The sequence below is a fragment of the Mchenga conophoros genome, linkage group LG3, assembly GCF_057382185.1.
Source record: "Mchenga conophoros isolate Kocher_MC1m ecotype Shallow Benthic linkage group LG3, M_conophoros_male_GT1.1, whole genome shotgun sequence".
NCBI lineage: Eukaryota > Metazoa > Chordata > Actinopteri > Cichliformes > Cichlidae > Mchenga > Mchenga conophoros.
In genome coordinates, this window is record NC_140528.1 from 63,580,105 (window position 1) to 63,592,904 (window position 12,800).

General features: G+C 41.1%; 2 protein-coding genes and 1 non-coding gene across 3 annotated transcripts; 1 reads left to right on the forward strand and 2 right to left on the reverse strand.

The window, feature by feature from the left end:
* Window positions 1-374: 374 nt before the first annotated feature.
* Window positions 375-4,464, forward strand: ankrd53 (ankyrin repeat domain 53). Its single transcript, XM_085269556.1, has 6 exons — window positions 375-460; window positions 731-839; window positions 2,287-2,486; window positions 2,690-2,854; window positions 2,953-3,073; window positions 3,331-4,464. The coding sequence occupies exons 1-6, from the start codon at window positions 399-401 to the stop codon at window positions 3,886-3,888; spliced, it is 1,215 nt and encodes a 404-aa protein (XP_085125682.1). The 5' UTR covers window positions 375-398; the 3' UTR covers window positions 3,889-4,464.
* Window positions 4,465-5,338: 874 nt separating this feature from the next.
* Window positions 5,339-11,550, reverse strand: tex261 (testis expressed 261). Its single transcript, XM_085266568.1, has 6 exons — window positions 11,361-11,550; window positions 8,551-8,630; window positions 8,285-8,438; window positions 7,159-7,226; window positions 6,949-7,051; window positions 5,339-6,682 (listed from the first exon to the last, which is right to left on the reverse strand). The coding sequence occupies exons 1-6, from the start codon at window positions 11,428-11,430 to the stop codon at window positions 6,567-6,569; spliced, it is 591 nt and encodes a 196-aa protein (XP_085122694.1). The 5' UTR covers window positions 11,431-11,550; the 3' UTR covers window positions 5,339-6,566.
* Window positions 6,831-6,903, reverse strand: trnak-cuu (transfer RNA lysine (anticodon CUU)). The gene has a single exon. It is a non-coding gene; the product is annotated as a tRNA-Lys (tRNA).
* Window positions 11,551-12,800: the final 1,250 nt, after the last annotated feature.

Consider the following 12,800-nt stretch of genomic DNA (forward strand, 5'->3'; position numbering starts at 1 on the left):
CAACAGACATTTTCTGTATTTTCTATTGTTTAAGTGTTACTTAATGGGAATGGGAGAGGTCTTTTTCAGTGGGAAAATATAGTTAAAAGTCCAGAATTTATGCGCTCACTTGTTCCAAAGCCGATCCTGGGGACATATGTTTGTCGCCCCTGTTTTTGGGGTTAAAATGTTTGAATGACCAATGACTGTAGAAAACTTTTATACACTCGTTGGTCTGAATACAAATCACGTGTCGAACAGCGCGTGACATCAGATCTTTAAATCGGTTGAAAAACACTGTCTACAGTTTTAATAATAATAATTTAACACATATTGTAACCGGAAATAACAATTCATCGCTTTCTCTCCTTCTTGTGCCGGATGTCGTAAAGCGGGGTTAGTTTCCCGGTTACAGTTCCATGGCAACCATGGAACCTGTCAACAAGCCCGGAAAACGGAGACGTGGAAGATGTAAAAAAGGGTAAAAACTTTGTTAATACTGAAAGCCTGGGTGCTGTTTTTCAGTGCATATGCACTTAAAGTGTAAATTTACACCGTGGGTTGGTCAAAACAGCCGCTTTAAACGTTGTAATGAGCGTTTTAATAGAAAACTATATCTTGTAAGAGCAGGCTAATAGCAACTTTAAAAGGGGGGATATGTAAGGAAATATGTAGCTTAAATCTCTCGGATGTTTTGAGGTTTCACGGCTTACTTCTCACAGCATTTTTTCTGCGTGGATTAATCTTGCAGGAAACAGTCCCATTATGATGCGCTGAGCAGGCAGATGTTCCCAGCTGTCGCTCCTGGGAACCCGGAGAAGTGTGATTTAAATGAGAACCAGCTCTCCCTGCACCAACAGGTAAAGTTATTAACAGCTGATCAACATTAGGATTTTCAAAAATCTTTAGACCACTTTTGTGCATAAGAAAAATAAGAAAAGCAGTAGTAGCCTCTACATTACAACATCCTGTGGAAAAATAAATAAAACATAGGCATTATTATTAATAGTAATGATAACAGATTTTGTTATTTAGGCATATTTCAAACAGCCCGTTCTCACTCACGGGGCGTAGCATACCGACGTTTTGTCACGTCATTCCTAACATTAACCAGCAGTTAAAGGACGTAAAACAGTGTTTTCCAAGGCGATTTTAAGAAAATGAACGAACATGTGTAGTTTGAGTCCAAACGGTTCTCATGTGTTCTCTTTTTTCTGATGTTGTCATTTAGGAACGTGTTGGGTACCCTAAAGCGAAAAATGTTGACGATTTGTCACCTAGCCTAAAATGTTACGTTTTGGGAGTGATAACGTGTTGATTTCAAAACACTCGTGATCACCTTACACAGAATAGTTAAAAGGAATTTTAAAAAAAATACCTATAAAGCCAATAAACACACTGAAAGGTAATTCAGAACAGCTGAGAGAAATCAGTGTGTGGGGGGATATTACAAATTTCTAAAAGACATTCATATATTTGAAAAGAAAACTAAAATATAAATAGAATTAACACTTAAGGTGAATCACTAGCAATTGTAAGTGATTTAGAGCAGTGGTTCTCAGACTTTTGGGAACCCCCTTACAGGGGAGAAAATCTTCCAAGAACCTCCTCATAATCCTAACAACCATTTATCTGGTTTGGATCAGATGATGTGGACTCATTCAAACTTTTGTCCATGCTCAGCAGCTGGCTAATCAGCTACCCAAATCAGCCAGCTGGAACAGCTCAGAAGTTCTTGCTAGCTGGTGTCTGCTAGCTAGTTGTTGACTCCTAGGACCAAAGTATTAGAACTGCTGATTTTGAAAAGTCAGAAGTTTGTCTTTTTAAGGGACTGAAAGAAGATTTTCAATTTGTCACAACAATTGGAGGAACTGAAAAACATGGCTTTGTGTATATAAAAATGAGCTGTGACCAAGATATCATTAGCAAAACTGTAACATTTTGTCTTTTCTTAAACATTTGCACAAAAAGGTATCAGATTATCATTTTTACCCACTTATACACTTATTCCTAAACTATCTTAACAACGATAATGATACTCTTGGGATTTAAAACATTTTTGAGAAAATGTACAAACATTATTTTCCAAATACATCACTGCCTATGATGAAACAGGCAAAGAAAATCACGTCATTTTTAATTTTGTTCAGGCCAAGGACCCTGAACTTGAAATATCTAAACTGAAATATCTGTTATTAATATTCTTAATGACACCTTTTCGTTTTTCTGCAGTGACATCAAATCGTCCTCTGTAAAAAAAATAAATTAAAATAAAAAAGACCTAAGAGTAGAAACGTTATCTTCCAGAGTCTGCCGCCGCTCCACATGGCCTGCCTTTATGGCGAGTTGGGTGATGTTCAGCTCCTGGTGAAGTTCAGGCAACAGTGGATCAACAGCAGTGATTCCCAAGGTCGCCGGCCCCTCCACATGGTCCTGTCCTACAAGAGCTTCCCCAGAACCTGCGCCTGTCTCAGATACCTGCTGGAGCACGACGCCGACGTTAATGCGTAAGAAGGCTGCGCAGGCAGCTGTATTTTCTATTTTGGGTTATTTTAGAAATATGAAATTGTTCACGCTCAGCGGCTGCATACACAACATTCAAATTACCAAAGAAATGCTTTTTAAAAGAGATAATGATTGCAATGATGATAATTATGATGGTGATGATAATAAATAAAGCTGAGGTTTTTTGGGGGGTGTTTCAAACCAGCACCACAGACTTGGGGCAGACCCCGTTGCACCTGGCCGCCTCTGAGGGCTTTCTCGACTGTGCAGAGATCCTCGTGAAGGCCGGAGCAGATGTTTTGGCCAAGGACAGCTTGGGGCAGACACCTCTGGATTTAGCCTGCATCTGGTGCCACAGGAAGGTAGCGAGGTAGAGCAAGCTCACACCAAAATAAAAGTTTAAACTGCTGTAGTTGAAACAGCTACTTCCTTTAAACAAATCTCTTGTTTGTGTGTGTGTGTGGGCAGGTATCTGAAGAGCTGTATGTGGCATGTGAATAAAGAGAAAGAAAGAAAGGAGAGAGTGCTGGTTCAGGCCTTATACACTGATCTTGTGGGCATGGCCAAACAGAATAATCTCACCAGAAAGGTTAGTTTATAGGAGTTTGTTTATATGACATGGAAAGTTAAATAGAATATTATGTGTATGTGTATACTCTTTAAATATAAAGAATATACACATACATTATCAACGCCTTGTCTTAAACTGGCTCATAAAGTATAAAACCGCGGCTCCCGTGAGGCAGGAAGGCCTCTGCAGTGTAAATGGGGGCTTTATTATAGTAGAGTCAAGGTTTTTATGAACAGCTTTCTTATGCTGTTTGCACTTTCTCCCTCCATCATTAGACACTCACTGATGAAAAGGTGGCTGAGTGGGCAAAGAAGAAAGGCGTGGCCCTCCTGAAGGATTTCTCCCTCAGGGAGCAGGTGAGCAAGTATCACACCAAGTGCTTCTTAGCAGATCAGAGCAACTGTGAGTCAAAGCATGCAAAGGCCCACTGTGAGGAGCAGCAGCCTGAAGGCATTAAAGAGGACAGGAACACCCTTCCTAAGCCACCCTTCAAACCATGGAGCATCTTCACAGGCCTCCAGCCAAAGAAACCCCTCGCAGAACCCGACCTCCGTGACAGCGTCACCATTTGGAGGGACAGCTCCAGCAGGCAACTTCAGTACACCACCAGGTGGGACAGCACGCCTCGCCCCGCTCCTAACCTGCCTCTGGATGTCCTTGAGAGGGTGTTGTTTCCCAGAGCCTTCCCTTCCAGGATCACCTGGCCACAGGACTTTGAGTCACAGAACATGGTGGAGGTCAAGCATCAAGGATGCCCTCAGGAGCACAACACCTCCCCCTGGACAGAGGTGGCCATGTGTCTGGTTGAGGTGCTGGAGTTTAGACAGTACTGACTTTCCCAGTCTTGGCTGAAGAGATTTAACCTGAAACTGGGAACAGGCTCCGAAGAAATGCATTAAAAGCTTGAGTGTCACTATGTTTAGAGTTTGTCAAATAGCTTTTTCAAATGGAAACATTTGACATCAACATACGTGAAAAAACATTTAGTGGAACTATTAAGCTCATTTTCAGCTTCATATTTTTTCATTCTTGAACTCTACTAGGGTAGCTTTGCATGACTCATAGATCATAATAATCCTTATACTAAACATTAGTGCAGCACCTCAGATCATCATGTCTGAAACAAGCCGTTCTCAGCTCCTCTCCATTTAAGGACACCATTCTTCTGATTGGCAGCCCCTCGTCAGCAGATTTAGACAGAACCAGATGGATGTAACTGAGATGACTAGATTAGGAATATCTGATCCCATTAACATCACACTGAGGCATGAGCAGAAAGAAATTCTCTGAAACATGAGCGTTTGCTCCAGGGGATTACCTGTATATGTACTCATAACTTGAAAGATATAAGGTCCCTTTTAATAGTTTTTAAATCAAGTTAAAAATATCAATAAAAGGTCGTACATAAAGCTGTTGTTGCTATTTTTTTTATTTTGAAACTATTTAAAGTGTCTAGTAATCTTTGGGCCCTGGTCGGAAACAACCCCCCGAAATTGAAAAGCATTTGGGAAAACGGATACGTTGCTGATCTTCAAGAGCTTCAGCAGGCACAAAACTGAACCTTGTCTTTGAGAATATCCAGGCATCCCGGAGTGTTAAATGTTCTTTATCCTGTCTACTTTTTAAACCTGAGAGTTTCCAATAAATGCCAGCAACCATCATCATTCACACCCACAGCATATATCAGGAGATACTGTGTGTGGGAAGGGCCGGGGGGATTGAACCTGCGATTGGTGGCCAACCCACTCTTCCACCTGCACCACAACCTCAGCTGCAAGTGACAAAAATTAAAAATGCCATCCGCTCCTGAAGCTGAACTTATAAATGCGGGGTGAACGAAAGGTGAGAAAACCTCCGTGAACTGGGTCGCCTGTCACAGGTGTATCCCTGCACTCTCACTCATCTCCCCCAGGGAAGTGAATCGGGATCCAGGTGAGGGCTTGTCAACAGCATTAGAGTGTGAACTCTGAGCTGTGGCCTGTCAGCTGAAGGCTTTTGTGTGTGTGTGTGTGTGTGTGTGTGTCTGCATGCATTATTTTTTCTCCTCCTTCCTTTGAATTCATGGAGCACTTCACACCTTGATGGGGGTCAAAGTGCACACTAGCATCAACCGGGTGTACTCTGTGATCTAGGCCACATGGGATCTAAATAAGAAAGCCATCTGCCCCGACACACACTTGACAGGTCGGGGCGTGGCAGCAGTTAGAAAATCCATCACGGTGCAAATACAACGTAACAGACTGGAAGCTATAACCTGATTTAACTGTAAATAATAAACATCAGTAAGTGTTTCTGTTCCCTTTATTTCAGCCTGTAAAAAATAACCATTTAATCCAAAGTTATTTCACTAAACTCTTTTAATTACACAGCTGCACGCATATCAGCCTGCAGTGAATCACACTGGGGAATTGATAAAAGGAATTTTGTCCTTTTTAATGTTTGTCTCTTTATACCACACTGAGCAGCTTTTCTCCCCAACAGCGGTGAGCTTAAAAAAAGTCACTGCAAAAGTTTGATCTCTACAAGTGTTTACATTTGTCTTTGATGTCAGGTATGTCAGTTTAAATTCTTACAAACAGTCCAAAACAAAAACAAAACAAAGGATGCTGTAGTGCTGGTGGTTTATGAGTAGAAGCACATGAAATCTTATCGTTTCTGTGGCCAAATGCTGATGAGCGCTGAGATCCAGTGCAGGAAACATGCCTCGTAGCTCACTTCAATAGTTAAAAGTAAACCTTCACAAGTGCCTTTGCTGAATTCATTTTCTGAGATATTATATGTCAGGCGGGATATTGTTTATACCATGTCATACTTTGTAAAACAGAGCAGGACTTCTCCACAGTTTGTCCTTCTTCATTTCCAGTAATCTAATTAAAATGTTTGTTTGGCGACCTGTAGCAACTAATATGCCATTTTTTTAAAACCAAAATCCAAGTTTGGAGTGCAGGAATGAATCATAAAGTACCTCTGATCTGTCTCATATCTAAGAAATCCTCTTCATCAGAATTTCTTCTTATTTTTAACACTACTCCGTGTATGGAATCAGATGAAGTGTGAGGCCTTTGACACACGTACGACAGAAAGGAAAAACAAGTATTTATCTCTGGTTGTTATTTTTTAAACCCCACATGTAGATATTTTATTACTAAAGCTTTAAAAAAATGAGTCCAACTTGACATGAAAGCATCACGCTACACATAGGATCCCCACAACGAGGTCTCTGGTGGGTGTTACTGGCAGTCAGTACAGACAGAAAGACAAAGACAGACAGACGTGGCCTGGGTAAACTCGCCGGGCTCGTCCAGCAGGAAGCTCTGATCTGTTCATTGGTCCGTCCTTTTTTTTAAGTTATTTATTTCTTAACATGCCTTTCTTCCCCATTTGGCCACAGCGTCGTTTTAGTCCCATCCAGAAACAATTTCCACTGTCCTTCCTGCTTCCCCTTTGATCTTCAACACGTACTCGCACATCCCCACTGACCCCCGAGGCAGCGCCCCAGACTCTCAAGCCCTCAGTACATTTTCTGTCGGCTGGGCAGCACTGCCTCCTTCAGGAAAGAGAACACCAGGAGGATCCCAGACCTCTTCCCCCGTTTGCCCTTGGTGAAGTAATTAGATACTACATCATCTAAAAAAAAAAAAAAGGGGGAGGGGGAAACAGGAAATGTCATTTAAAACATGAGTTTTCTGATTGCACTGACACATAGAAGGCAGGAAACAGGTTTTAAAAACTTACAATGTACTTCAGAAACTAAGAGCAAGTGCAAAAAAGAACGCGCCCAACGTGGGGCTCGAACCCACGACCCTGAGATTAAGAGTCTCATGCTCTACCGACTGAGCTAGCCGGGCTGATGAGCAAAGTCTGTTAAAAGCAATGGCAGCATTGAGACTTACCTCCTTGCTGCATGGTGGACGGGAGAACATTTTCTCCTGCTGACAGCGACACAAAGAAGGCAAAGGGGATCACCCACAGGCAGATGGTGAAGTAGGCAAGCACCTATGTCCAGTTGAGCATAAATGGCACATGATTATACAAGAAAGAGAAATATAAAAAGATCTATATCCAAAACTGTACACAGTATTGTGAATCTGAGATTACATTACCTCTGAGAATGGGTAATACTCTTGTGCAAAGTACTGGAAGGCCATGTAATGGTTCACCACCACCAACACTGCAGCGAGAAAATTTACACTCATTACACTGACAAACGCTGTCATTTGACTCACAGTTTAATGTGTAAGAAGTCCATATTAGGACTAAAGGAAAATGAATCTATCCTTCTAGATGTGCACACAACAACCAGGCCAAAATATTAAAACCTCCTGCAAAATACTGTTTCACCAAAACAGCTCTGACCTGTCCTGGCACGGGGCTGTTGGTAGTGGAAAGTTAAAGTGGATTGGGCTTGTTTCAGGATATGCTGCATGCGTTTCATTTGATTTGGATCTGGGGAGTCTGGATGCCAGAGGGGTGTACTATACAAGAAGTTTAACAAAACCAGGCTTTCTTTCCTTTAGCTGGCTCAACAACAGTTATCACAAATGGCAGCTATAAAAACTCCTGTTAAGCTTGCTTCAGGCCCTCAGCACTCACTTATAAAGGAGCATTTCACAGGTCATGTGACTCTTCATCAGCACAAAATGATCCCTGTGAGTGACACCTACTCCAGTCAGAGACATTAGTAGATGATAATGATGATGATAAAAAGTACAGCTTAACAATTTAATTATTTAAATCATACAGAGAATCTTTAATGCACTTAAAACGAGCTCTAAATTAAAGAAACAGTAAAAATGCGGCGCTTCCAGGTGATTTTTAAATCTGAAATTGAACATGATTTTGCTCCAACCAAGAATCAGTATTTCGCATGAGTTACCATGGTGATTTAACCAAGAAAAAGAGAGCCGCTTTTCTGACACAAAAACCTTTTCTTTAAGCTTGACACAGCTCACCAAGCCATTAATCTGGCTGGTAGTGGCCTCCACTGGCAGGATAATGTGCTTCACTGCACAGCAAACAAAACAAACAGCCCACTACCAGAACTCAAGGCTTTCCAGTGTAATATTGGTTGGTAATGATATGATCAATAAAACACAGTTAAAGCAGTTCAGGCTGATCAGTGTTAATAGCAGATAGCATCCTTATTGATTTGTTAACTTTTCCCCCCTTTTCAGATTGTATTTGCTTAGTTTTACCAAATAATTCAAGGCAAATGTGTGTTACACTTACCACAGGAGAGGATGAAGTTTGGGGAGCTCAGAAGTATGTAAGGGAAGGTCTGCAGGAGTCCGAAATAAACCAGGTTTGTGAAGAGACCGACTCCCACCATCAACATTGGAAAGCCTTCGAACATATAGAGGCATACCAGCACCCCTGTAGAGAACTGGACACATCCACAGAAATCGTAAAAACCACTGTTGACCTGCATGTACAGCACATCATTAAAACAAGTACCTAAAGACAATCTCATCATTAAGTCACACCCAAATACTCACCAGTATCATGTACTTTATTATTCGGCTGGTGGCTACTGTGTACTCTTCTATTAGTTCAGCCAGGTAGTAGAGGCCAGCAGCTGAGAGAAAATGAAAGGTAATGAGCAACCAAAGAAGAAGACTTGGGGAGGGGCGTCAGTGTGAATAAAAGAGTAAGACACAGTTACTTTTAGGGTTGTTTTTGTTTTTTGTTTTTTTATAGACTGCTAAATTTGTTCTGTCGCTTTTGCTGCAAATCATTCTGCTTAAAAAAAGAAATAAATAAAACATTTACATACAAATTTAGGGAAAGCAGGTGGTACAGTTTAGGTTTTGGAGCCACGAGGAGAAAGGATTCAACACCTGAGCAGCTAAAATTTACTGAAGGCAAACTGAGTATGTGACATTTTTCAAGATTTGTTGCAAAGGCTTTATCGACATTCAATACCTAGCTCCTGTGAACAGCCGTGGCAGAGCAACAAAGACGGACCAAATAATGTAGGTTCATTTGAGCAACACTGACACGACCCACAGTTACTGAGCTCATGTGGAAGGAAGGCCAAACAGACAGTAAATTGATCAGACTCGTCAATATGTGTGAACTGGATACTACCTGTGAGGGAGAAGCCAAGACATAAAACATGTCTGTACTTCTTTCACTAAATATAACAGCTTTCTATAACTACTATTGGCTAAAGTATGATTTTTTTTAAAAGAAGTTATGCGTTATTAATCAGAATAAGCATCTGAGTTATGAGTAATGGCTTTGTGTGTTGAAGGCCATGTGTTTGCAGCTTGCACACACAATTAAACTTACTCAAACTATAGTCCTTAAACAGTAATAACAAACACTGTTACTTGTCCAAAAATATTAAAACAAATAATTCTAAAACGAATGAACACTTAATAAGCAGTTAAGCTTGGCGTACGCTGGCCTTGATCTATACAACTCCAACATCATTGTGAAGTTTGCGGACGACACTACAGTGGTGGGTCTTATCACCAACGGTGATGAGACGGCTTACAGGGAGGAGGTCAGCGCCCTGACCCACTGGTGTCAAGACAACCATCTCACCCTCAACGTCGCAAAGACAAAGGAGTTGATAGTGGACTTCCGGAGGTGCAGAGAAGTACACACCCCCATCACCATCAACGGCGCTGCTGTGGAGAGAGTGAGCAGCTTCCACTTCCTTGGTGTACATCTGGCTGAGGATCTTACGTGGTCAGTACACACAAACAAAACAGTGAAGAAGGCGCAACAGCGCCTCTTCTTTCTCAGGAGATTGAAAAGATTCGGCATGAGCCCCCGCATCCTCAGGACCTTCTATCGCTGTGCCATTGAGAGCATCCTCACTGGATGCATCACCACCTGGTATGGCAACAGCACCGCCTACAACTGCAAAGCTCTCCAGCGAGTAGTGCGGTGCTCTGAACGGATAATTGGAGGTGAGCTTCCCTCCCTCCAAGACATCTACAGGAAGCGGTGCCTGAGGAAAGCGGGGAGGATCATCAAGGACTCCAGTCACCCCAGCCATAAACTGTTCAGACTGCTTCCATCAGGAAGGAGGTTCTGCAGCATCCGGTCCCGTACCAGCAGACTGAGAGACAGCTTTTTCCATCAGGCCATCAGACTGCTGAACACGTCATAGACACCTCAGCTTCACTACTGGAACTTTAACATTATGCACTCCATACTGTACAGTAATGCCACTGTTTTGCACATGTCTTACTCTGTATATTTTTATATATTTTATTTATTGTTTACTCTATTTAATTTGTAAAATATGTGTACACACACACACACACGTAGAAAAATATTTAGTATACACATCCAGAAATGCACTATTATATATTGTACATATATTTATTAGTTTCAGATGTAGCCATTCTTGTATTTTGCTTGTTTACATTCTTGTATTTTGCACAACTCTGTTGCTTGTGAAGCTCGCACACAAGAATTTCACTCACATGTGCTGTACCAATGTACCTGCACATGTGATGTGACAATAAAAGTGATTTGATTTGATCTATAAAAAAATGAGGACACAATGAGATAACTCATGTCATGAGTTGTCTCATTGAAAATGAAAACGATATACGTCATGAATATTTGCTGTTTTATTTTCTCATCTGCTGACAGGTCAGGTCACATGACTGAGCGTGTCATGCAGTAGGTGTTACGTGGCCAGGTAAAAGTCTACATGGACGGACCTCTGGCTTTGGGCCAAGCCTTCATTAAAAGTTTCGTACATGTAGGCTGCTCCTCTCTGATGTAAACAGAAATACATGAGCGTAATTTAAAGCCTTCACGTTAGATTAGCATGAATCCTGCAGTTGGAGTCGGTCTTCACACCAGATTACAAAAAGAGGCCGAACTCTGTGCTGCTGAATCGGCTGATCAGTTAGTATCGATTAGGAGTTAAAGACAAAGAGAAAGTGATTCTACTGCCCCCCCCCCCCCCCCCCCCCAAAAAAAAAAAGAAAATTTGAACATTTACCTAATAAAGATTGTCTGTTAACATTTAAAAGGTAGTCATTACAAAATATCTAATATCTTTTTTTTCAATCAATTCTCTTCCTCTTAACTTCCTGTCCTTTAAAGCTAACTAGCCCAGACGCCAGTAGGTAGCTTTCAGGACTCTGCTTCGTTCACTAACACGGCTTACATGCATATTTTATTACTGCGTTTTAAGTCGATAGCTGTTGGCAAAGCGGAGCTCAGTTATCACTCGCTAGCGCACCTTAATCTGCTGACTTGATCCGCTAGCATTGGCAGGCAAATATGAGCTACCTAGGCTAACAGCTGCAGGGGGATTTCAGCAAGCACTTACCTATTGCTAACGTGACGAAGGATATCTGGATGAGCAGCGACAGCCAGCTCAGTAAATAAATAAACCACATTGCTCTGCATATGCAACAGCACACAAAATAAGAAAATAATAGAGAGAGCAGCTAGCTGGTAGCTAACTAGCGCTGGTCAAAGTTCCTCCCCCTGGTGTTTCAGTACGAGCTGAGGAGAGTCGTAAAGCCAGGCCTCAGAGCCCGGAAGGACTGACTTGTTTAGTTACAGCCCCACCTGTGGTGGGAGGAGTAATGCAACGCCAGAGGAATAATGTTTTTTGAGTTAATAATAAAAAAAATATAAAGGGTGGTGCCTCTATGTGTGTGTTTGTGGGACGGGGGTCTCCGGGTACACCCTCTCCAAATGTCCAAAGATATTTTAATGATAATATGTTAAATTTCACTATGTAAATCTATTTGTGCCAACCACAAAAATACACAAAAATTTAGAAATGTGAAAGAAAATACAGTAAGTCAAAATTTTTGTAAAAATGTTCAAGTCAATCTTTAAGAAATCAAGTCAAAAAGTATTTCTTTCTAAATAACAATTACTACATCTACTATTTAATAAAGGTCAAAATCGTGATAAATTGTACTGGCATGGTCAAAAACAAACAAATATGCCATTAAATGCGCCAAAAATGTGATATGAATGTTTATATTAAAGCAGTTACAGTAGTGCAGTGGTTAGCACTACAGCCTCACAGCACGAGCGTACAGTGGTTCAAACCTGCCAGCCAGCTGTGTTGGGTTTGGACGCTCTGTATGGGCTGCATGGGCTTCCTCCCACAGTCCACAGACATGCATCTCATGCCAACTAGTGATTCTAAATTAAGAGTAGGTGTGAGTGTGCATGATTGTTGGTCATTCTGCAGACCAGCAACCACGTGACAGCTGAGATAGAATCTCAGTTAGCATTAATTCACCTGTTAGTGACATTAACATTTCATTTTCACTTGTATTAATTTATTTAAAACGTAGATTTAGTCATTTTTATATTTTTGAGGCTTTTAATAGAAGCAGATTTATTTAATGGGTATTCTTTACTTCTTTATTTAGTTTTTTATTTATTCGTGTTTAATTATGGCAGTTTCAGGCTTCCACAGCTGTAAGACCAAATGTATCCTTATGAAGTCAAAATATTTCCTACTGTAGCTCATGATGGCAGGAAATCTGTAAGAAAAAGTGAGGAAAATGTGTGCTCTAAGTATTTCCACCGTTAATTAAATATACAAACCACAGACATCAGCAGCAGTAGGACGTCAAACCTCGTTTCTCTTGGTCCCCAAGTAGCCACATTGTATATACTTTAGATTAACGATATCTGTGTAATTATTTTATTCTGCAGCTTAAAGCAGTTTTTCAGCCTCCCCTGTAGGAAGCTGATGAATACAAAAATTAGTTTTAACCAAGAAGACCAGATCTCTGTG

Coding starts and splice junctions, on each gene's coding strand:
- ankrd53 (XM_085269556.1), top strand. CDS start 399: ATGGCAACCATGGAACCTGTCAACAAGCCCGGAAAACGGAGACGTGGA. Junction 840..2,286: donor AGCTCTCCCTGCACCAACAG/GTAAAGTTATTA, acceptor GTTATCTTCCAG/AGTCTGCCGCCGCTCCACAT. Junction 2,855..2,952: donor TGCCACAGGAAGGTAGCGAG/GTAGAGCAAGCT, acceptor GTGTGTGGGCAG/GTATCTGAAGAGCTGTATGT.
- tex261 (XM_085266568.1), bottom strand. CDS start 11,430: ATGTGGTTTATTTATTTACTGAGCTGGCTGTCGCTGCTCATCCAGATA. Junction 7,227..8,284: donor AAACTTCATCCTCTCCTGTG/GTAAGTGTAACA, acceptor TTCTCGCTGCAG/TGTTGGTGGTGGTGAACCAT. Junction 6,683..6,948: donor GTCCACCATGCAGCAAGGAG/GTAAGTCTCAAT, acceptor TTTTTTTTTTAG/ATGATGTAGTATCTAATTAC.